The sequence below is a fragment of the Ictidomys tridecemlineatus genome, chromosome 3 (genome assembly GCF_052094955.1).
Source record: "Ictidomys tridecemlineatus isolate mIctTri1 chromosome 3, mIctTri1.hap1, whole genome shotgun sequence".
Taxonomy (NCBI): Eukaryota; Metazoa; Chordata; class Mammalia; order Rodentia; family Sciuridae; genus Ictidomys; species Ictidomys tridecemlineatus.
The window spans coordinates 160,174,598-160,198,749 of NC_135479.1; the positions used below are offsets into that span (position 1 = coordinate 160,174,598).

The 24,152-nt window shown below is 38.9% G+C and overlaps 1 protein-coding gene across 6 annotated transcripts in view; it reads right to left on the minus strand.

The window, feature by feature from the left end:
• Positions 1–5,607: 5,607 nt before the first annotated feature.
• The window catches only part of LOC144376430 (uncharacterized), a 72,842-nt gene continuing 54,297 nt past the window's right edge, over positions 5,608–24,152 (minus strand). For 3 of the 6 annotated variants that reach the window (XR_013436915.1, XR_013436916.1, XM_078044303.1), the window contains 3 exons: positions 13,717–13,838; positions 13,056–13,195; positions 6,315–12,278 (listed from right to left, as the gene is read on the minus strand). Coding sequence is in view for 1 of the 6 variants with exons in the window: in XM_078044303.1 (XP_077900429.1) it covers positions 13,078–13,195; positions 13,717–13,838 (240 nt within the window). In the remaining 5 variants the exon portion in view is untranslated. Of the gene's footprint in view, positions 5,782–6,314; positions 12,279–13,055; positions 13,196–13,716; positions 13,839–24,152 lie in introns of those variants that run through there. The other 3 variants (XR_013436914.1, XR_013436913.1, XR_013436912.1) reach the window with 3 other exon arrangements.

Here is a 24,152-nt window from a genome sequence, read left to right on the forward strand (position 1 = left end):
AAATAGTTAATGTTTTTCAAACTTCACTTTTTACTAAGTTTATCTGCTCCTTCCATTCCCAAAAGCACATTGTCACTTTTTATGTCCCAATGAATGACAGCATTTGCATGTAAAAACTCCAATACCTGTAAACACTGAGCAAAAGAAAACAGATATTAATGAAAAGTCCTGAAATGTCCCATTCACTAGTTCACACAGAGTCATTATACTAGTAGTTGAGGCCTGAGCACAGCCTGTAGTATTTAGCCAAAGACCCTGTAATACTTAACATTTATACAGAAACACATCCTCTCATAGGAAAACATAATACCTTGAATTTTAAGAAGATCCCTTCCCACACTTAGATCTCATCTAGAGACAATATTAAATAGTGTCTTATTTAATATTGTCCCTCCTTTCTTATTTTTTTATACAAGGCATTTCTACGTTGTGCAGGCTGACCTCAAATGATGTGCCTGCTAGCTTCCTGAGCTACTAAGACTGCAGATATCAGCCACATGCCCAGCTCCTCCATCACTGATTTCTTTCTGTCTGCCTCCCTTCTTTCTTTCCTTTCCTTTCCCTTTCCTTCCTTCCTTCATTTCTTCCTTCCTTTCTTTCTTTCTTTCTTTCTTTCTTTCTTTCTTTCTTTCTTTCTTTCTTTCTTTCTTTCTTTCTTTCTTATGGTTTTTGTTCTTGCAGGGCTGGACATCAAACCCAAGGCACTGTGTACACTAGCCAAATTGTCTATCACTGAGTTATATCACCAGTCTCTGGAATTGATTTTTAAAACTTTATCTTCAATGGTCTGTCTTATAAAATGATGGATAAGTGCATATAACTTCTAGGCCATTTTAGGCTTAAGTGCCTGAGTGTACCCAGCACTTGGTGAATAAGCATAAGTTATTTAGAAATTAGTTCAATAGTAGAGAATAAACTTGTGGTTATTTGCACTTGAACCTCAGGTACCCAGAAGTCTCATCAAGGTGAGCCACTGAGAAAAGCAGGTAAGATAGAGGGTGGTCTTGTTGCATTCAGGGGTTCATCAATGTAATGTACTATGTCTTCTTCATTTCTTCTCTGTTAGATTTTATGACAAGCTGTATCCACAACCTGACATCAACAATAAAAGAATATGTCTATGGTAGAGTTCAGTGGTAGAGCATTTGCCTAGCATGTGTGGGGCTCTAGGTCTGATCCCCAGTACTGAAACAAAGAAACCATAATCATCACAATTAAAAAGAAACTATTAAATAAAGTTATTTTGTTCATCTACAACTAAAAGTATTTAAACAAAAAAAGTAAGAATAAATTCCTCCCTTCCTTAAATACAAGAATGAGATTGTAAAAATTTCTTTGCCCCATGTTTTTGAATATAAATTGAGGGGATAAATTATACACTTGGGAACAGTTAGTTGATTTTTTCTTATTCCCCTCAGTGTAGAAAAACAAAATCTGCACACTATTTGTAAGTGCTAAAATTCTTATTTAAAGTATTGTACTATTATACAAACAAAAAACTGATATAAATGCTATAATCATATATTACTTAAGAAGCATTAAATCAGGTTCTAGTCAAGAATGAAGGCACAGAAAAATACAGTAATTGTAAGTCATAATTTAAAAATTTTGGCACAGAAACGGAGACCCAAGTGAATGCAGTCAGAACAACTCCTGAAATTGATTTTATATCAACTATAAAAAGTGAGAAAAGCCAATTGAGTAGGAATAGATAAATTCTTGTTAACTTTTTATTAGTTTTTAAAAGTTACAAAACCTACTTTGTTAAGGAATATAGTATTGAGAACTATGCAAGAGTTCTAATTTCTTTCCTTCTTAGGTGGAACACAAACTTAGAATTCAATTTTCAAGAAAGTTACCTGAATAAAAATAATCGACTATGTAGTATTCCAAGTTTTAATTCACTGTGTATTATAGAATAGTCTATCATAAACATTTATAATTTGTTATTTATGACAATGATCCCTATTACATCAGGACAGAGTAGGATCCATTTCAATGACAATAAGCAAATCATTAACCTAGTCTCCTCTATTTAGAAAAAGTTACCTGGGGAAAGATGGAACACTTGTTTTTGGCTGAGAATTAGGCAATTTGGAAGATTCTATAAACTTAAAAAAAGGACATCTGGAAATTCATTAAAAAACATGAAGAAACAACCAATTTCTTCACCGTCAATGAAACAGACATAATGATCTTAAAGTTTGATATGTGTCTTGCTTTGTCTGCAATGATTCTAGCCCCAGTTTTCAGTGGGAAGGGGTGGATGTGCAAGAGGAGGGATAATGGGGATTTAGCATAAAGAGACTTTACCTCTGAGCTACATCTCCAGCCCTATCTTTTTTAATTTTGAGATAGGGTCACACTAAGTTGCTTAGGGCCTTGCTAAGTTGCTGAGGCCACCCTTGAACTTGCAATTGTCCTCTCTCAGCCTTTGAGTGATGGAGATTACAGACATGTACCACCAAACCTAGCTGAGTGGCATATTTTTAATTATAGCCCCATTAATTCTCAGAAGTGCCCTAACTGGATGATAAAATATTGTGATGAGTACAATGAGATATGTTAGTGATAATAATTGTTCTTCAAAGGCTTAACTGGGCATGTGTAACTCCAGTTACACCAAGGCAGAAGTAGGAAGATCACAAGTTCCAGGCTTGCCTAGGCATCTTTTCGACTGGGCACATAGCTCAGTGGTAGAGCAACTGTAGATTCAATCCCTAATACAAAAAATAAAAATAAAATAGGGTCTGTAACTCATTCCCAAGGCATCCTACAATGAAGGGCTAAAACTCACATCTGAGATAAAACAAGATGGGATAACTTGCAGAGATTGTGTAAAACAAAAATTCCCCTTCTTGGAAAATCTTCCTTTTAATCATCTCTTGTTAACCCCACATCACCCTAGTTTGTCCCAAAGAATGCAAAATCACCACTCTGTACATTGCAGTAATCTGTGCCTCATCCATGCAGGTTGCTGTAACAACAACAGTCACTGGCCCACCAGCAAGGTACTCCATTACTACAAGCAAATCTTCTCCTACCAGGTAACTAAAATTAGAACATTCAAAACTTCCACTCTATTTTTTTAAACATTTGACACTCTATATTCAAGTTCAAATATTAAGCACCATAATGATAAAACAACAGAACTGATAGTTTGAGAGCAAAGAAGAAAACTGTAAAGTTAATATGTCACAGCACAAAAATGTCCGAGGGTCATTATGATATTCATTATGATTTTGAAGTCATAGTTTGCCCATAATAGTTGCCTAGGTATATATTTTGAACTTTTCCAACAAAAATAACCCTACAATTAGAGATTACTGATCTTGTTTTGCAGATACAGAGACAGGCTTGGAGAGATTAAGGAACTCATCTTAGATTACATAGTAAGTCACAGAATCAGCATCTGAAGTCAAGGTCTCATAATTCCAAAGCCTGTGGCTTATCTTACATAGCATTCCATGCCGACTTGAAATATTATTTTAAAAAGCACCAAATGTACCTGAAAATTTATTTCCATTAATGCATACTCCAAAATTAGGGATAAAGCCTGAAAAATATATCACTAATTCCTCACCCTAAACAATTTATGTAAGAAATAAAAAGGCCTATAACCATATAATATAACCAATTGTATCATATTTTACTAGTGGGCTTTCATTCATATGTATGATTGAATTATATTCTTAATATTCCATTCTGTCTTTAAAAAATCAACAAACAAAACTTCAATTTCTAAACATGAGGTATCTTTTTTGGAGGGGGTTACCAGGGATTGAACTAGAGGCACTCAACCACTGAGCCATATTCCCAGCCCTATTTTGTATTTTATTTAAGACTCACTGAGTTGCTTAGGCCCTTTCTGAATTGTGGAGGCTGACTTTGAACTCATGATCCTCCTTGCCTCAGCCTCTCTAGCTGCTGGGATTACAAGCTTACACTACAGCATGTGGTCTACAGGAGCTTTTGATGAACATGTACAATTTACCTACAAAGAATAGCATTTAAAATCTAAAAACTGATCTAAACATTTCAGAAAGAAATGTGTGTAGTCAACTTTGTGGCTTAAGACATGAATCTCAGCTGATCATTCCTTAATGTTTCTGTGTCTGATCATTTGCATGAATAGACACAATATCAGCAATGTCCTTCATTTAGCTGATTTTTCACACTAACGCAAGTAATATCCTTGTAGCAAAAAGACCTTCTCAGTATTGACACTTCAAAGTGGCTAGCCTCCATCAAACTACAAATTTCCATGATTTTATCCCAATGATTAAAAGAACCTCAAACATATTTACATGTCTAAGAAGTGAATGATGTTATGATTCTTTTATTCTATCATCACCAAGAGCTCATTAAGGATCAGTTCCTTCTGTGGGTGTTTCTGTAAATTAATCTGTTTAATAGCAACCTATAATGGAAACATAATTAAAAAATAAATCTGTGGTTTTCCTAATTCTCTTAGAAAGTAGCAAACACCAACCTGTTAATAATTTGTAGTAGCACATGATATTATTATATAGTGAGATTATAACTGACAAATGAGTATTTGGACTTGCACACTGAATATGCACATTATTTTCCACTACCTGGACCCTAAATCTTTTTCCAATTTTTCTTGAAGTTGATTAGCCCACCTAAGCTCAGCCCAGTGCCAAGAATTACTCCTCTTGTCCCTCCTACCTGGGAAAATACTTTTTACAATATTTGCTTATTCATGATATAATGCCTTATTTGTTCTCCCTAAAGTGAGAATGGTATGAAATTATATAGATTAATTCTTGCAACATATTTAACTTTAAAAATTACATTGCTATTGATTATGCTTAGCTTCATCTAGTTTTTCCCCTAAAAGAAAGCTAATATACATGTAGTGGTAGACCCAACCTGATCTTTTCTTAAAATTGGGAGCCATAGCCACAAAACCATAAAAAGATAATTTCGGCTTTACTATAAATTACTGCAAATTCTGAACCTGCTTGGAATGCCTGCGCGTGCCTTGAACTCACCCATGCCTGGGCTCTCTGACCAGAGAGCAGCTCTCTCTGAAACTTTAGTGACACCTCACAAATCCTGGCCTTCCCTGGCCAGATAACAACCCTCTCTGAGGCTCTAATGACCTTCATAAATTCTCTTGTCGGGGCCAGCAAAAATGTAAACTACCATTTGTGTTATGCTTGTCAGAGTTTTGTTATCTGTAAACCCCTTTGTGTAACTTTCTGGGCTATAAATCTGGACTTCAGAAAGCAGCTGCTGCTGCCTTGTTTTGGGTGGGAGAGGCAGCCCGGCCTGTCGCAATGATAAGCTTGCTTTAATTTGATTTTAATTGGAGTCAGTGGTCTTTTCTTGTGTCCTGGTCTAACAGTAGAAGTATGAGAAAGGTGCTAACTTTTATTGACTCAGAGCCACATCAATAACAGTAAAAACTGTGCCGGAAAACCTAAGGGGAAAAAGACACAATCAGAATTGAGACTTGTAAATCACAGCCATTTATACTATTCCAAAGACTTTGCCCTTCTCACAATTGCAAAAGGATCAAAGAACACTTAAGATTTAACATCTTAAACAAAAAAGAAAAGAGAAAATAGGAGGCAATCATTTTAACCAAAACTTATATTTGAAATATTCAGACCTACAGAAATATAGGGGGAAAAGGTAAATAACATTGACTCATGAACACAGTGAAGAATTTCAACCATCTTCCCATCTCTTTTCAAATTGTCATGTGTGGTGGCACATGCCCATACAAGGACTCGGGAGTCAATTCAGTACCTAAATTAAATTAATGAATAAATTGATAAATAAATATTAAATAATATATAGTAAATAATAATAAATAGATAGATAAGTTTACCTTGATTTCTGATATATATATATCCATACACATAGGTATTATTTCATTTATTATTAATTATTCAATATATAACATCTATTATTTTCATGTTCAAAATATTCAGGTGATTTTCAGTATTTTTATTATTCATAAAATAAATGTTAATATGATATGTCAAGAGCTTTGTAATGTTGTGAACAACCAATAAAAAAAATAAAAAATTAAAAATAAATAAATAAATAAATTAAATAAAAAAATAAAATAAATGTTAAACTGAATTTAGTTGTTAAAAGGAAATACATATGTTTCAAAAAATTCTCATTCTACATTATACTAATTCAATCTAAATTCACAGAACAATTTCTACAGATTAACATTGCTCTCAAACAATAGAGGAAAGAGCTTAGTATATTTTAAAAACAAATTTCTGAACAAAACCAGAGTGGCAGACTCAAAGATCAATACTCATTGGTAGGATTCAAAACCATTTATGTATTTATTTACTCTTTTAGGACTGGGGATTGAACCCAGGTGTGCCTTGTCCCCAAGCTTACTCCCTGGTCCTTTTTAATCTTAGGATCTAACTAAATTGCTAAAGCTGGCTGAAAACTTACAAGGAGGCTAAATCAAATTCAAAGCCAGTCTCAGCAACTTAGTGAGACCCCAAGCAAATTAGTGAGAACCTATCTCAAAACAAAAAATAACACAAGGGGCTGGATTCAAACCAAAAAGAAAAAAAAAACCAACAAGAAAAATAAAATATTACTGGCAAAATAGCGTAACTGGGACTGGGGTGTAGTTCACTGGTAGAGTGCTTGCCTAGCGTGTGTGAGGTACTGTGTTTCATCCTCAGCACCCTGAAAACACTAAATAAAATAAAGGCATTGTTTTTAAAGGTAAAAAAATAGTTTTTAAAGGTAAAAAAAATTAAAAATAGTAAAAAGTAGCACACCTTAATAAAAAAGATAATGTGCAAAAGAATTGAAACCTTGATGTTGAGATGACTAATACTAATTTACACAAAACATTTTACAAAGATATAATGCCTAGCCTCCTCACTTCAATGAGTCAATTGAAATGAATGAAGAAAACACAGCCATCTATCATGAGATCAGGATCCAATGGCAGAACTCAGAGCTCTGCCTGGGAACTGCATTATGTGCCACCACATCATAGTCCCCTGCAAGTCCCATTAGTAGTTCTCTCTTCCTGGCTCCATGTAAGGTGATTACTATGGAAAATCTCCCTTAGCTGGTGAAGAATTTCATGCTCAACTGTCCTTTGAATGACATTAAGGCTTTGAGAGAGATGTAAATATAAAAATGTAAAATACATAATCTGGGGAAGAGCAAAGATCCAAGTTTTAGATATAATAGTTATCCACAATATGAAAGAGAAAACCCAGTGAAATAGAAGACTTCCTTGGACCAGAGGGCAAAGTATAGAAAGCAAAACACAGTGAGTTAAGTGTTATAGCTTTTAAAGGAGACATAAGATTATTTTTCAAAAAAGAAGTAACCAGAAAATTTGTGATTCAGTCGTATTATCTCTTTGTCTATTCAGGGACACCTCAGTGTGCTCTGAAGCCCTGTGACCTGAACAGTACACCATCCAGTTACATAATCCCCATCCTTAGGCTCCAATTGCTTCAGCTTCCTAGCTAGCCCAACCTGAAGGTTTTCTCCCAATACCTGTGCACCCCACAGACACTCCTGTTTCAATGCACACCCACTACTCCTCACACCTCCTGCAAAGGTGCAGACAGGCCACTACTTGGGGGGACTAGAGTTGGAGACTAGGATGCAGGGAGGTGTGTAGGATGTTGTGCTGGAAAGTATACCTCTGTTGGCTCCCATTCAGTCCCCAGCTCTATTTGCAGACTGACAGCTTGGGTCATGTACCTGCAGAACAAAAGGTCAAGAGCAAGGTGTCACTACCACATTGGCCAGTTCTCCCTGACCACCCTTCAAAGTTCAGTTTGGAAAGCATAAAGCTCAGGGCTCTCATCCAGGAGCATCATCCAGGCTGCTGTTCCCCTTTATCCCCATTTCTTGTAGCAAGAACCTACAAGGGCAAGACAGAATGAAATTCCCAGAGGCTCCCAGAGTGCCATAGACAAAACCCCAAAGGAATGGAGCAGGGAGAATCAGGGTCTTAGAGATGGAGTAAGGGACCAGGGAAAGGGACCCAGCTTCACCCCATCCCACCAGCCCCAGGGTCCACCACTTCAGCCCCTGGTTTACCAACTTATTTGGGTCCCAGTGGCATACACATCTGGATGTAACAATTTGTGGAGCAGCCTTGGTCAAAGGGATTGTCAGGCTGGAGGGAGATGGGGATGGAAAGAGGAGCTCAGAATCAGCAGGAGTGGGCAAGACCATCTCCCAGTGACAATCCCTAATGTGGTCAGTTAATGCAAGGCTCAACCCAGGCCTGTGGCAAGATTCCAAGGGCAGGGGAGCCCAAGAGTGACCCAGAGCCTCCAGCCTTCCCAGGCTTCTAGAAAGAATGACTTCCCTGACACACTTGTGAGCAGCTCTCTTCAGACCAGTGCTGACATTGCACCCACATCTCCTGCCTTCTCAGGGCTCCCTCATCACCTTTTACTTCCCTTTGCCACTTAGTTCCTCTATGTCCATTGGCCACACATTTCCTCCTGCCATGTCCTTCCAGATACCATTTAAGACATTTCTAGTGCTGCTCTGCTCAACTGTTGCAATAATGGTGTCTCCATCCTGCTCCCATTTTACTTTCTCACCTCTTGATTTCTTTCTAAAAATGTACCTTCATTGACTTTCACTATCTGGGAGGGCAGTGGAAGCAGAAATGCCCAATCATATTTTCATAGTCACAAATCAGATGAACCAGAAAAATCTGGGGTGAGGCCTCTAGTACTCAAAGCACTAAAGGTCACGCTCAAATGTCAAGTCCTCCCATGGACACTGACTAGCTTGTACTCTCCCTTATTCTATTTTCTCTTCCCTCTGACTTCGTCCTTCAGCCTCTCCCCTTTTTGCTCCCAGACTAGGTTGAGTCTCACCCCAACCTCAAGAGCTTTAGCTAGCAAATATCCTGGAATAATGGCAAGTGACCCACTAGCACCTGTGTCCATCCCCAACTCTCCATTGCCCACACATGAAGACTTTGATCTTCAACACTATTCTTCACAAGAAGGAAAGAGGATTTCACATCAGAACATCTTTGGAATACATCCAAAAAACAACAGTAACCATTGTGCTCTATGAGGTTCTGCCTCCTTTAAGGTGTTCACAGCAATGAAGAAATTAGTTTCCTTCCAGGTGCAATGTTAGATGCCTGAAATCACAGTTACCTGGGAGGCTGAGGCTGGAAGATCACAATTTCAAGGCCAGCCTCATCAGCTTGTGAAGGCCCTACAGTAACTTAGGGAGACCCTATCTCAAAACAAAATATATCAAGGATTGGGGTACATATGGTATAGAAAAATGCCCAAAGAAAAGATAATTAATAAACTAAGTTTGAATACCACCCCCCACACACACACACACAAAAAAAAAAAAACCACATGTAATACAATCAGACATGAATTGAATCCAATAACTCTGAAGTACCCAGAGCAGCATCTCACACTGGCTCAACTCTTGTAGCTTGTGCTCACATTCTGTGTCTCAATGGACCAACAACAAATGTTATCTTATCCGTTTTTTGCCTAACTTCCTGCCGTCTTGGGGACTCAAGGCATCTGAATTCTCTGTCCTTTTATCTCTTTTCTTCTATCTGAAATGTTGATTCTTTTGTTTGTTGGTTCCCTCATTTATTCAAATCTTTTCTTTGTATACTGGGTACTGAAGAACCCAGGGCCTTGCACATGCTCAGCACATGCTCTACCACTCAGATACATCCCAGCCAGAAATATTTCAGGGGATCGAAAATACCTCAGTCAAAGCAGGCGTGGTAGTATGTGCCTATAATCCCAGTGTCTCAGGACACTGAGGCAGGAGGTTCAAAAGTTAGTAGTGAGACCCTGTTTCAAAATAAAAAATGGAAGGGACTGAGGATGTAACTTCGTGATAAAGTGTTCCTGAGTGCAATACTCAGCAGCAAAAACTAAAAAAAAAAAAACAAACAAACCTCTATTCACTGCACTGGGTCTTGAAAACACACTACAAACAGCATGGCCAGCCTACTCTCAGGGTCCTGAAGGCAGCTGCAACATGAGCCCCTGGGAACTGTGGGGAGTTGCCAGGGTAGTGCAGGGAGAGGGTTATCAAGGGACCCATAAAGGCAACCTAGCTCACAGCACCCAGGTTCATGCAGAGGAGACCCCCAGAGCGTTAAGCATTAAGACATGCAAGAAGGCTATTTCAGCTCCTTCTGGTTTCAGAGGCTGTGTCCAATTTAGAAAGTGTAGTCTCAAGAATGTCTGCTGGCTCTGCCCCTAGTTGAGAGCATCATCATGACAGCAAGGGCAGGGTCTGGACTGATGTGGGCCAGGAAGTGAAGGGTGGAGCTAGTGAGCACTGTCAACTGTTTCAGGGAATAAGGCACAGAGGGTACAACAAGTACAGTGGAGTCCTAGGATGTTAAGGGTGGGAGTTACTTGGGTTTTAAGATGAAACACATGTAGCTGACCACAGAAGGAATGGTAGTAATACTAATAGCAGCAGGTAGGACACTATCTGGTACCAGGCACTGTTCTATGTGTCTTGTGTGAATTAACCCATATTTCCCTGTTTTAGAGATGTGAAAACTGATTGACAAGGGGGGTAAGTAGCACAGCCAAGGTCTCCCTGCAAGTCAGTTATAGAACTGCGATTTGGACAGATGTGCTCTTTCCCTAGTGTCCTTGCCACCAAGCACCAAGCAAGTGTCTCTAGAGGAGCTTCAGGTCAAGAAATGGAGTAGGGAAGGGACTGGAAGTTGGAGCATGGAATTAGGGCTTGTTTCAGGTGCTGCAGATAATGGAAAGGAGCCCTGTCTGGTTAATCCCAGAGTGCAGGCCACATTTAGGTCCCTTGAGACTGGGCAATCTGTTCATGGAGGGCCTCATTCTGAGCAGAGCAGAGGAGGAAGGGCAATGGCCTAAGGCCTGACCTGGATCTAGAAGAACCACAGGATGGGGGAAGGGAAAATGCTGCCAGGAAAACTAAATGATGAACTGAAGCTGGAGAGAGGAGGAGGAGGGCAGGCCACAGGGCTGAGGAGTAAGGGCTAAACAGAGGAGTCACAGGGGGGAGGGGACCAGATATGGCTGTGGTGAAAGGGTGACTAAGGATGGTAAGTGCTGAGCCCACAGGCTCCTCTGTCTTCTCAGCTGTCCCTGGGTCTGCAGCTTTCCCCTTCCCCCAGTGGTACTGCCCACAAGTCTTCAGAAGACTTGTTTCATACTAAAGTGTCCCCAGGCAGTCAGGCCCACCCTTCTCTTTCCTCTTCAATCCCCAAAAGAAAAAGCAATACAGAACCACAGATTGGAAAGAAAGTACGGAAACTGATCCTTGTAGATGACATGATTTTCCATGTAGACTGAGAAACATCAAAATGCTGGGGGAGAAACTCAGTGGTCGAGCACCCCCGATTCAATACCCACAACTGGGAAAAAAAGAGAGATCTGAGCTTCATCTTAAGAGGTGGATCCGGAAGGACTCAGGGGCACCATCAGGACCAAGGGCAGTGGAGAAAGCACAGATAGTGGCAGAGGTGTGAGATGTCGCATCCCAGCTGGGTATCAGAGCACACACACTTGGTCCCCCTTACCTGGGTCTCATAGGGGTGCCCTGCGGTGCTCACTGCTGTGGCCTTGATGAGCAGCTGCAGGATGAGTGACAGCAGGAGGCACCCAGCAGGTACAGCCACTATGATGCTGTGCACAAACTAAGAAGCCAAGCCAGGGGACAGTTCCTCCCTGGCCCTACCTTTTCATTTCCTCCTCCCCTTCCTGTTAGCACCCCACCTACCCCCGACCACCAGCTCTTCCTCCCTGGACTGGACCATTAGTCCAGTACACCCAAGCCAAACCTCACTCCACTACACTGTGGTCCCTCCTGTCCCTGTTCAACCTTCATTTCCCCACTCCTTGAGCCCCCTGGATTCTCAATCCCACAGGCCATATCCTGCCCCTCCCACAATGGCCTTCAAGGGTGTCCACCAAAGGTCCTCCCAACTGACTTCTCCCTATAGCCCCGCCCAGTCAGCCCCGCCTTCAGTTACCCAGCCCCTTGGCTGACCACCTCTCCCTCCCCTCCACCAGAGCTGGTCCCAGTGTGGGCCCTTGGGACTGCATGGATACATCATGGCTCTGTCTATGAAGGGCATGTTGCTTCTGTGTACCAGGAATACCACACAGCTAGCCAGCACAGCACCCAGGTAGAGGCACAATGAGAGGAGGAGCAGCAGGTAGAGCCTGATGTTGCGGTGCCCCCACACAGTTGTTCACCCACCTGCAGTGGTGGTCGAATTCCTAGGGGAGAGGAGGCAGCACTGAGGGTCTGTCAGTCCTGCCCTCCAGAACCCCAAAATCCTGAGGCCTCCCACAACCCAGCCCCCTAGGCCACCTGCTCTTGGGCCTACACTTGAGCTCCCATCTCCAGGGAGAAAGCAGCATTTCCATTGCTAGAGAACAGTTAGGACTCCATGGCTCATCAGGTCACCTGTCATGACTGAGGTCTTTAGAGACAAGACCTGCCCAGTGTCACTTGGAGCAGGATCTAGAATAAATCTGGCCTCTATTTTCTCAGATACTGGATAAGGATGAAAGAAACAGCCTTGCCCATCCAGTCTTATGCACTTTTAACCAGGGCAGGGTGTGCACACGAGAGAAAAGCACTGAGATCCCAGGAAACCCTCCAACTGGGACACCCAGAGGGGGATAGGCAAAGATCCCCACAACAGGGCAGCAGCCGACCTAAGGGTCTGGGTATATATTATCAGCAAGGCAAGGAATGGGACAGTCACTGCATTTCTTCCCCCTGACTCCACCTGGTCAGCACAGATGGGATGCCCTTTGCATGTCAGCACCTGTGCAAGCAAGGCCAGCCTCTCAAGACAGTTGCAGACACTGTTGTTAACACCCTACTGATGACATATGTAAGTGACCAACAGTGTGTAAGAACTACTTTTAGTAGTGCAGGAAAATGGTATCATACTGACCTCCGGTCCCCTTATTATGGGTGGTTCCTGCTCCTGGCCAGGTGCCTGGGGATGGGTTGGTGAGTGGACTGGGAGGACGAGTACTCACCTCCACACAGATGTTGCAGGTTTCACAGTGGTGTGTTCAGGGCAGGCAGTGGAGATGGCATTTGGCACACCATGGCATTGGGAAAGATTTGTTGTTCAAGTGTGCCACATAGGATGCCTCTGGGTTCTGCTCGACAGAGCCTGGCATGGGAAGAAGTTTGGGTAGTGGCAGGAGGCCCTTCAAACACTCTGCTGCTTGGGGCAGCCCCATAGCATCCTAGCAGCAAGAGGGTAGGGAGGAGGTTGCCAGGCGAATCCCAGTTTTTGTTGAGCAAGCTGACCACTCACATGAGCTGGCAGTCAGAGAGAAGGGGGTTTCTAGGCAGAAGAGCTCTCTATGGAGCTCCACTCTTTGTAATAGTGATCAGTGCTTGGAGCTATTGTGCAAGGGGAAGGAGGAAGGATCAGTTGCGTGGTTTCAAGAGTCTGCTGGCCTCTCTTGCCAGCTTGCCCAGTCTTTGCTTCTAAAGCAACTGGAAAACCTCCATGATTCTGTTTTATCACACCTCAGTGGCTTGGGAAATAAATTGCCAGTGCCTAATTAAGGATGACATTGAGAGAAGGGATTCTGAGGCCCTAGGTGGGGTGAGCACTTTAGAAATCACCCCTATAGGTCCCAGCCCTTGGGCTGCCCCCTCCTTCTCCAGGTTCTGAGGCCTTACCTCTGTGTAAGGTGCCTGGGTCTGATATGTTCATGCAAATGAGGCTGTAGAAACTGAGGAGACAGAGGAGCCCAGTGGCCACTGGAAGGGCCCATTCTCCACTCTGGGCCAGGGCTCGGCAGCTGAAAACAGAGCCAGACTCAGTTCTAGTCTGGGGCAACCCAGAGTGCCCCATGAGGCCTGGCCTGCCTGAGGTAGGACTCACACTCCTTAAGGACAGTTTTAAATATCTAGGCTAGAAACATACCACAGACACCATCAAATGTCACTAGCATTACCCACCGGTTCCTAAATGCATCAGGCACTCTAGATCTCTATGCTTCTGACTATATATCCTTCTTCCCCTTCCTTATCCTCTCTCTCCGCTTCCCTGCCTCTTCACTATCACTATTTTCCCTTCTAACTCTTTGTAAGAAATCTAGCAGCTTGCATGAGATACTCATGGGATGGAGAAAAAGAGGCCACTCAAAGTAGCTAGTGCTGCCACATTAAAGGATGCCCAAAAGCTTGGCAAAAGCCAGGCAGATCTGGCTGTAGTTTTGGGTGAAGGTGAGAAAACATTTGAGATCATCTTGGCTCATCGCCTGCTCTCAAACAAATGAGAGCCACCAGATGGCTCTTCTGGGTTTGTACCCAGAGTGCCATGATGACAAGTGTGACATCAGAGAGGTTCCGGAATGGGGGCTCTGGCTGCTTCCTGTGGCTTCTGTGAGTAAAGATCCTCTGCCCCCACATACACACGGTGAGGTTGGGAGTAAATCTGCTCTCATCTTTCCAGATAATTTTTGTGTAAAGTTTTATTATTGAGAGAAACTAGTCTAAGGATATGTAGAACTCTGTTTAAGTCATCACTGTTAGTTTAGAGCATTACACTACATATTGTGAATTTTTCTTTAAAACTAAACTTGGTTAAAATAAGAACAACAGTGTAATTATGGTGCTGTTACTTGCTTTTTGGTATACTAGTTGTATTCATATCTTTCAAACTAATATTATTATCTCTACTTTACAAGTAAGACCTACACACTGTTAAGGAGGTAATTTAACAGTGCTCAGCTGGTGAGGGTCAGTCAGGATTTGAATTTTATCCAGGTGGTCTGGTTTCAGACTCTATGCCCTTATCTCCATGCCCTTTTCCTTCAATGTGTAAGTCCCGGGAGTGAGTAAAAAAAAGCATCCTAGTGATTAAAAGTTTTCTTAGAAACATGTAATAGTCTATTATTTCAATCCAGATAATTAAATTATCATCATTTCCAATGTTTTTCTTCATAAATTTTGTATTTATACTAAATGAATCATTCTTCTAGATATATTAAATTAGAGCATATTTGATTTGTTCTATTTCCTCCCCCCCACACCCGTTTAATGAATACTTAGTCTAATCAGTCCTCTGTATCTGGCTTCTAAGGATGAATTCTTAAGTTTCTATTCTCATTATCTCTTGCCTGCACTATTCTGTTAGCTGCTAAAATGTCTCTTTGTCTTCAGTATCTCCAATTCCAATTTATCACACACACTGTGTTCTAAAGTACAACTCAGTAGTTACTAATTTTATGATATGAGATATAGATTAAGAAGGCCTTAGTGACAGGGATTCTGCTTTCTATTTCTTACCTCCAATTTCAATCACAGTTATTGGAACCTAGTAAATGATTATTAAGATTTTATTGAAGAGGTAGAGTCATAGATTTCTCCCACCAGAAAATGATGTATTTCATTTTTTTAGTGAGCTTCATCAATATCCAAATATGAATTGTTGACTGGAGATATTTTATCATGTTACACATAACGATTTTAATTACACAAAAATCCTGTTTCTTATCATTAAATTACATAAATTATCTAGTATAATGTGCTATCTATACCAGGGTTCTATACATAATGGGTGAGTGACTGGGTTATAAAATCAATCTATTAAACTATATAGTGATAGAATGCTAATTTGAAGATAATATAAATTCTGATCAACTAGTAAATAATGCATATATAAAATTTAGTAAATATCATCTATGAATGTTTTAGAAATGGTTTATAGACTATGTTTGCCTATAATTATAAGCCTAAAGAAAATTAGTTAGTGATTCCTAGTTTATGGCCAAATTCACTTTTAAAATGACATTTTAAAATGTCTCAAAACATGACTTTTGTGGACAAGTCTTACCTTTTTGAATTAAAAATAGAAGACTAAGCAAAATCAACTCCATTTACTTCATGATTCTAATTCAATGCTTGGGTCAGTATTAATATTCAGTAAATGGTTCCTTAATACATGTTTTAGAGTAACTTTTTTTTTTTTTTTACAAAGTGTATTGAACTTACTCATTTGGTTGGCCAGGGAACTGTTGTAGTGTTGTAGACATAATTTACCTGAATTGGATAAGTACTTAAAAGTTAATTAGCTTAAATGTGGAAAGGTCTGTTGGGAAATAATATAATCAAGTACATTGGTAACTGAGTGCTCTTTCTTGAATTAATGTCAGTAGAGGCCACAGCCCTGTTCTCCTTGGTTGTGTTTGATTTCATACTTTAGTTAGTGACTTATGCAAGTGGGAGAAGTAGCTCAAATATGACACAAAGCTGATAGAACCATACAGAGAATTGAAAGAAAGAGATGTTCAAATGATCCATTGAAAGACACCATCAGCATCTCAAGTGATCTTAAAGAATTTGAATGAGAAGCTAAATCCAATGATGAAATTTAATAAAAATTTTATGTAAAAATATCTACTCTTGAGATGACTTGATTCACAAGAAGTAGATGTTTAATAAATATTAAGGAGCTTAGCAGATTATAGGTTCAATGAGCCTGCCATTTTTTAAATGAGAGCCCACACATGCCTTGAGTTCTATCTGGAACTGCTTTAGAGGGACAGATGGAGCTCAAGTCTGGTTGAGGATAAGCCTATTGTACTTTGTATTAATGAAGCATAAATATAAACAAAAATCACAGACGTGTAAAAAGCATCTAGAGCATCGTGTCTAGTTGTAAGTTCTAAAACTGCTATCAACTAAAGCATCCAGGAAATGTTAATGGAATGGTAACAGTGGTTAGAAAACATGTGATGAAAGATTGAAGATGGTAATAATGTGTGTTCTGGAGATGAGAATAACCTCAAAAAAGACACTAAATGATTTCAAATGTTTAAAGTAAAATTAGACTTTTTCTAAGTGACTTCAAAGGGAAGAATGGATTTGAGCCATTAAAATGGGAGTTGTATCTAAATAAGTAAAACATGTTTTTTAAACAACCACGTTTTATGTATGTACCAAACTATTATTTATTGCGCAAAAATTGATGTGAGGTCCTGGTATAAAAAATTAACTAAAACATGCTTGATTCTTTCAAGGAGTTCATGGTCAAGAGAAAACGAGAAAACGTTAGTTTTATATTTACACAGATGTTATTAACTACTTCTGGAGGTCTTAAAGTGAAACACTCAAATATATGTATGGAAGGCAGAATTCTGACAGCTCCAGAGATCTCCAGTTATTTATTACTTTTTTAAAAAATATATATATATATCTTTAGTTGTAAATGGACACTATGCCTTTATTTTTATGTAGTGCTGAGGATCGAACCCAGGGCCTCACACATGCTAGGCAAGCGCTCTACTACTGAGCCACAACCCCAGCCCTCTCCAGTAATTAATTCTAAAATAACCTTATACACCATTTGTGTGTTCAAATGCTAATCACTGCAAAGGTATTTTGCAGCTATAATTAAGGAACCAAATCAGTTGAAAATAAGTTTACCTTGAGTGAACCTGACCTAATTAGGTGATCCCTTAAAGGGGATAGCATTGCTGACTTGAAGTTGGAGAGGGCTGTATGGAAAGGTATGCAGGTGCCCTCCCTTCACTCCTCTGAACTCGCTGATATCTAGACCAAAGTCTTGAAATTCCATGAGTTGAGAACCTACTTGCTCCATGTCAAATTTCTGATCTTTAGAGCAGCCAACTCTGACACTTAGGTATTAAGTCACGAAAAGTGTGATAATTTATTATGCAGTAATGGAGAACAAATATGATATATTGGTTGGCTATTGTCAGATATGTACAGGCATTAGTTGAGAAAGTAGCTAAGATGTGATGTGAGGGTGAAGACATGCTCTCCTTTGTCTCTGAATTGTAGAATGAAGATGTAATGGAAGAGTCAAATAACAAAAGAAATCTATTTAATTGTGTGGTAGTTGACTTTGTGTTTCTGTGACCAAAATTCTTGACAAGAAAAATTAGAGGAAAAAATGTTTGTTTGGCGCTCATGGTTTCAGAGGTTCAGTCCATGGTCACCCATGGCTCTGAGCCCGAGATAAGGCAAACCATCACAGCAAAGGGTGGGCATAGGACAACTTCTAAGCTCATGGTAGACAGGAAGCAAAGAGGGAGCAGAAGGAGCCAGGGACAAAATATGTGGTATCCAAGGCCCACCCCCAGTAAGCCATTTTCTCTAGATATGTTCTAATTGCCTATAATAGCCCATTCAAATTATTAATCCAAGGAATAGATTAATCCACCAATTAGATTTCAGGTATTATAATCTAATCATTTCTCATCCTGAATTAACATTGGAGTTTTTGAAGGGGACACCTTATATCTAAACCATAACAAATTTGTTACAAAGCAACACTGAAATCTACCAGACCCCAGAGATACTGAACAAATCTCTAACAACATACAATTTCAATATCATATTCACCATCTCAGGTGACAACTAGAAAGATATAACACACACAATAATGAAAAAATAGTTGATAACTTTTCAGAACCTATTATGTCCCAGCATCCCATATAAATGATACCTAAAAATATAATAATAAATGTTATCCTTCTGTCAAGGTCATCAAATTTGACAAGACAAATTATCCAATTTTTCATAATTTAACTTCTGATAAGTTAAAAATGAGGCGCATAGAAAATACAGTAAATCCTGGAGTAAAATTGAAAAATTTATGATTTTAATGCAGGACATTGAATCTTTTTAATGTTTCCATATTACATTGATAGGAAGTAGACTTCTTTGTGCATAGACTTTATCATAGGCACATGCAACTCATCATTACTCTTGTCCTCGTTAAACTTTTTTGTTCTCTCTGAAATAATCCCTCCTGCTTAAACTCATATATTAGAAAAAATGAAGTGATGTGCCATCAAGTTGATATATTTATCCTCATATTTATAGTTGGAAAATAGTGAAACTTAGGTGAATGAAGATTGTCCTCCATATAATTATAGGAAAATGTCAAGAAAGAATTACAAGAAGATAAACAGAAAGCTGTGCGGTTTCAAGTTTTAAAATACCTGTTCTTAAAACAAATTTTTGTAACTAATTTAGACATAAGGTAAATAGTATCAATATTCAAAAAAAATTAGTACAATTTGAGAAGGTAAAGAATAAATTATTTAATATAACTACAACAGGTAGGTCAGAAAGAAATAATTGAAAATGGCTAATCAAAGATTTTAGATAGGTAACAATGCAATTGAAATTTTATTCTTAAGTCATTATAAAACTTAAAACTTACATTTCACTTTCAAAAACTATTAAAAAAAGAAGCACATTCATTGCATAGGGTTGTGGGGAAATAGTTCCTCTGTGCACTACTGGTGAGATCATAAGTCAGCATCTATTTATTTAGGATGTGGGGGGAGAAATCTGATTTCTTTAATATATTAAATAAATTCAAGATTTAAATTAAAATTTAAACTGCATATTTTCCCTCCCAGAAATGCCACCTTTGAGAATCTAGCCTATATTAATAAGTGAAAGATATGTAATGCCATAAGAAAGATGTATGAAGATTTTTAAAAAATAATATTTGATATTTAAAAAGGCTGAAAATATCTGGATATCCATCAGTAGAGAAGGTGTGCTAATTAATTAATTAATTAATTAATGGATATCCATCAGTAGAGAAGGTGTTTGCTCTGTTTTTTCACTCAACCTATGTGCAGTACCATATCTACCTCTATTTCTATATTAACCCAAAAGAGAAACCATGATAGTTTTAAGCAAACAAACAAACAAAACCCCCAAATTAAAATCAAGTACAATAAATATATGATGGCATTATCTAGTGATGGTAAAACCAGATCAGCACACACAGAGAGTGATGCTCCTGTGTACATACCACATGGTCCATACTTCCTTCTGAGGTGGAAACTAAAGAAAAATGTAGGGGAGGATGCTAAGTTTTTCATCTCACATTCTGGTATTTCTTAGGTTGAAATCAAGCTTTGATTAATTTTTTAATTTTGAAAATAAAACAAAACAAATAATGGGTAAGAAAATCAAACCTATCTTCATTCACATCCTCCTTTAGGTAATTTTTACCTTACTTTTCTGCTGCACAGAGGCCAGTTGATGAATTATTTGAGAAGGTAGAGTCAGACAGCATCCTAGAGTAGATTCTTCTCTAATTCTACCGGTCAGGTTCTGTGTGAACCTTGGAAGATCTTTTCTTTGGGAACTTTCCCAGTCTATTTGTTTCTGTAGGTAAATTCAGTCTCAGCATGGTTTGAAAAGAATGTATCAGAATTATCTGGGGGATTTCATCCCCAACATATCCCTTTCTGCATTTAATATCTAACCAGTATAACCCACAGGCCTTAATATCCACTGCTGGTAATGGGAATGTGCTTCATTACTTGGTATGTTGGTTTGGGAAATGTTTGGGTGTCACTGGTCTGTAAAATGCTTTTGCAAATCATCCAAAGTCAGAAACCCTCAATTCTCTCTACCACACGCATCTGTTCACTCCAAACATAAAAACATCAATGTGGAAAATAAAAATAATTTAATTCTTACTGCTGTTTATTATTACTTACTGATTATTATCACAGATGTTTAGACTGAAAGAGAACTCTTCCTTTTAAGAATTACAAATGGAAGTCAAAAAGTGATGTGACTTGATCATTATCTCACAGGCTGATGGTTTACTGGGATGCCATTTAATTGGAATGGTTTCTTAGACTTCCTTAAAGATACTTGAGAAAAATCTCTTTTCTTGGATGAGGAGCTTAAGTATAGAAGCATATATAAAGAAGGACCACCTTTTGTGCTCACAGACTGGTCTTCTGTAATTGTATCTTTAATTCCCTCTTGTTTTGCTATTAAGAATTTATTATATTTTCCGAAATAAAACTCCTGAGTTGAGCTTTCTCCACAACCTTCCACCTAGATAATGTTGAATTTTAAGAGTGTGACAGAGACAGTCACTGTGACCCAGGTATTTGAGAACTGCTTCTCAATAATAAGAAATCTTTCCACTCTCACCTGTTTCTTTTGATCACTTGCCTTTAAGTCTAGGATTTAAGTTCCCAGAGAAATGTATTCCCAGCACTGTTCCCTGTGCTGTGCAGAGTCACAGGAGTTGGAATGATTCTGACAGAGGCAAAAGAGGAAGATATGCCTTTGAACCTGCTAGTATTGAAAAGTTATGCTAGGCACACATTCAGCTCAGTACCTTCTTTACTTGGATACCCAAGCTTCTCAACTGGATTCCTGGCAGCCAGCATTTCCTCATTTAGCTCCATAAACATGTAAACAACTATTTTAATTTATTAGCTATGATCCTTCTCTGGCTTCTAAATTTGGATTAGGTTAATGGTTGCTATTAGGCAGCCAAAGTATTGTCCCAGAGCTAGAGCCAACAGTGTTCTTGAAGCCAAAGTTCTGCCTCTGAACACAATCTCTTCTGAGAGACCTTGGCCTGAGCCTGGTTGTAAGCCTTTTGATATTATTTATTGAGTGAGACAGGGGCATGTAAAAAAAATTAGGGAACTCAAGGAATGTGTGGGCTCTCATTGAGTGAGGAGGTCCACGGAACAGGGTAGAGTAGAGTATGGCTGTGAAGTCACTAATCAAGACCTCTGGAGACCAAGCAGGAAGCAGGTCTGATTTTATTGCACAGTTACCATGTATATATACTCAGGCAGTAGCTAGGCCAGTTACAGGTAGCCACCATTGCAATTTCTGCTAACTATCCTTGCAGCGACCTATCAAGGAGTGGTCTGTGGAGCAAGCGCAGGGCCTCACACCAGGGCTGTGCCTATGATGGGTAAGCTTAAGCATCCTGTGGCTCACACGCCTAGCACAAGGGGAATGGCCTGCCACTCAGACGCCCTAAACTTATACCATGTATGCAATACTCCATGCATTTGTCCCAACAAAGGCACAAAGCCAAGGAAAAGCAAACATAAGGGAAGAAGGATTTTAAAATTGGAAGGATGAGAAGAAAACTTAGAATAAGGCAGAAGCCAATTTATGACCATGGCAACTAAGTGGTTATGTTGTACCTACTAAAGGAGTAGTGATGTTAGGAACAATAATATGGTCCTTCCATTCTTGTCGTCTCATTTTTGCTTCTCACTGTAACCCTTCAGGACAATGAAGGAACTGAAGCTCAGAGAGGTTGGGTGACTTGCCTAAGGGTATCCAGATTAACAGCAAACAAAATGTAAAACCCAGATCTGATTTTACACCAACTCCTCAGGCTTAAGTTTCTATTTTTATAGTTCCCTTTCTTCCCCCAAAATTTGCCATCAATTTTTATCAAAAGAAACCAATGTGATTCTGCAACCTGTACACTCAGAAAAATGAGAAATTATACCCCATTTGATTCAAATGTATGATATATCAAGATCATTATACTGTCATGTGTAACTAATAAAAAAAGAAACCCTTTAAACACAATAATTTTTTTTCTTGGGGAATTTTTATGTAGGAAGAATAAGAACATACCTTGTGTATGCTTCAGGTCTGTTGTCTTCCTGAGGATGGCTGGCTGTGCAGTAAGATTGTGTGCTTGTGAATATCTACAGGCCTTTTGGAGAAGATATCATGCTGCTTATAGTTTCCCTAGAATAACTCATTTTTAAGAATATATGAAACAAATTTACTCCCGCTAAAGATCACATCTCAATGTCTCTTGTTATAAACTATCTTGACCAGTATTTTCTCGTACATATATAAATATCTCTGGTTTTTCAATTTTAGGATTAAATATGCACCCAATTTTAGGCAAAATATACAGCTTTAGATTCAAGTTTTAGGGATTCTAGTCTCAAACCTCAAATTTCCCACAATTCTACCAGTACTACTCTATAAGTTATTGCAGGGAGCTCAAAACATGTGTGAATTTACACATCCATTATTACATGTATTTCCCTTTTCTGGTAACAATAGCTGTGAATTGCTGCTCAAATTGATTGATCATTTTGCTCCTTGCCACACACTGTGCAAGGAAATTTTCATATTTTCCCTCCTTTAATCCTTACAACTATGCTAGAGTATTATTGTCTGTGTACATATAGGGAAACAGAGTCTCTGGGAGGTGAGGTAACTTGCAGCTAGGATGGCAATGGGCCAGACAGGATGTGAATCAGGTCTGCTTGATTGTGCAATCCATGCTATATCATACATGGTGAAAATAAAGAAAAGAAAAAGAACGTTTAATATTACAAAACCTACATAAAAATCAAGAGAGTTACTTTAAAAAATTGAGGGAGATATGTCAAAATGCAAGTCTCATTTTGTTTTAAAGAACAGAATAAAACATAAGAAAGTATGCTGGGCTGCCTTGGAATGTTCCCTGTAGTGAGCTTTAATGACTTCTGTGCATAATGTCATCCCTAGTCTGGCCTCCTAGTCCCTGGAGAGGCAGTTTTATATTAAGTTTTTTTCCTTCTTTTTTTTTTTTTTGGTCATTGTTTAAAAGTAATTTTATCCTCTAAGTGAGCCAAAGTCATTTATAAAATAGCATGACTATGTTCTGAAAAGCAAGACAATTTTCTATATTTGTAGGTAACTGGTTGCTGTGAGGGAAAATAAATTAGTATCTACATTAGCTGTTGATATGTGGAACTGTAAGGTCAACCATTGGGCCTGGAAATCCCAATTTACACTTTCATTTTCCTTTGACTGTTGAGGATGAAAGTAAGGGACTACTTAGAGAGTTTTCTGGATCAGGTATTATACTAGGTAATTTCCACAAAAATTCTAACTTATTGCACTCAGAAAACATTTTGGGAAATTCTATACAATCCCTGTTTTACCAAACACAAATGAAAGATTCTATAGCTAGACTATGACAGCACTGGAGAACAAATATATGTCATTTTGACTTCGAAATTTTATATAGTCAACCATGTGGAAAATCTGCAATTGCATGATCTAACTTTCTCTCAAGTTATTTCATTTTAAAATTTCTAGTAGATGTTGCCATTCTGAGAATTTGAGCAACCCCAGATGAAAGAAAGTAATGAAACTTTTCTCCCCAATTTTTGGCTAAAATATTACACACAAAAATCTACATATATGCTTACTATATGTACAATTGGTAAAGCACAAAGCAAAGTTCAATTGTGTTTCTCTCTATAGGGTAGGCAAGATATCAATGCTGGTTTAATTGAATTGAACACAAAAGCTCTACCTGCAAG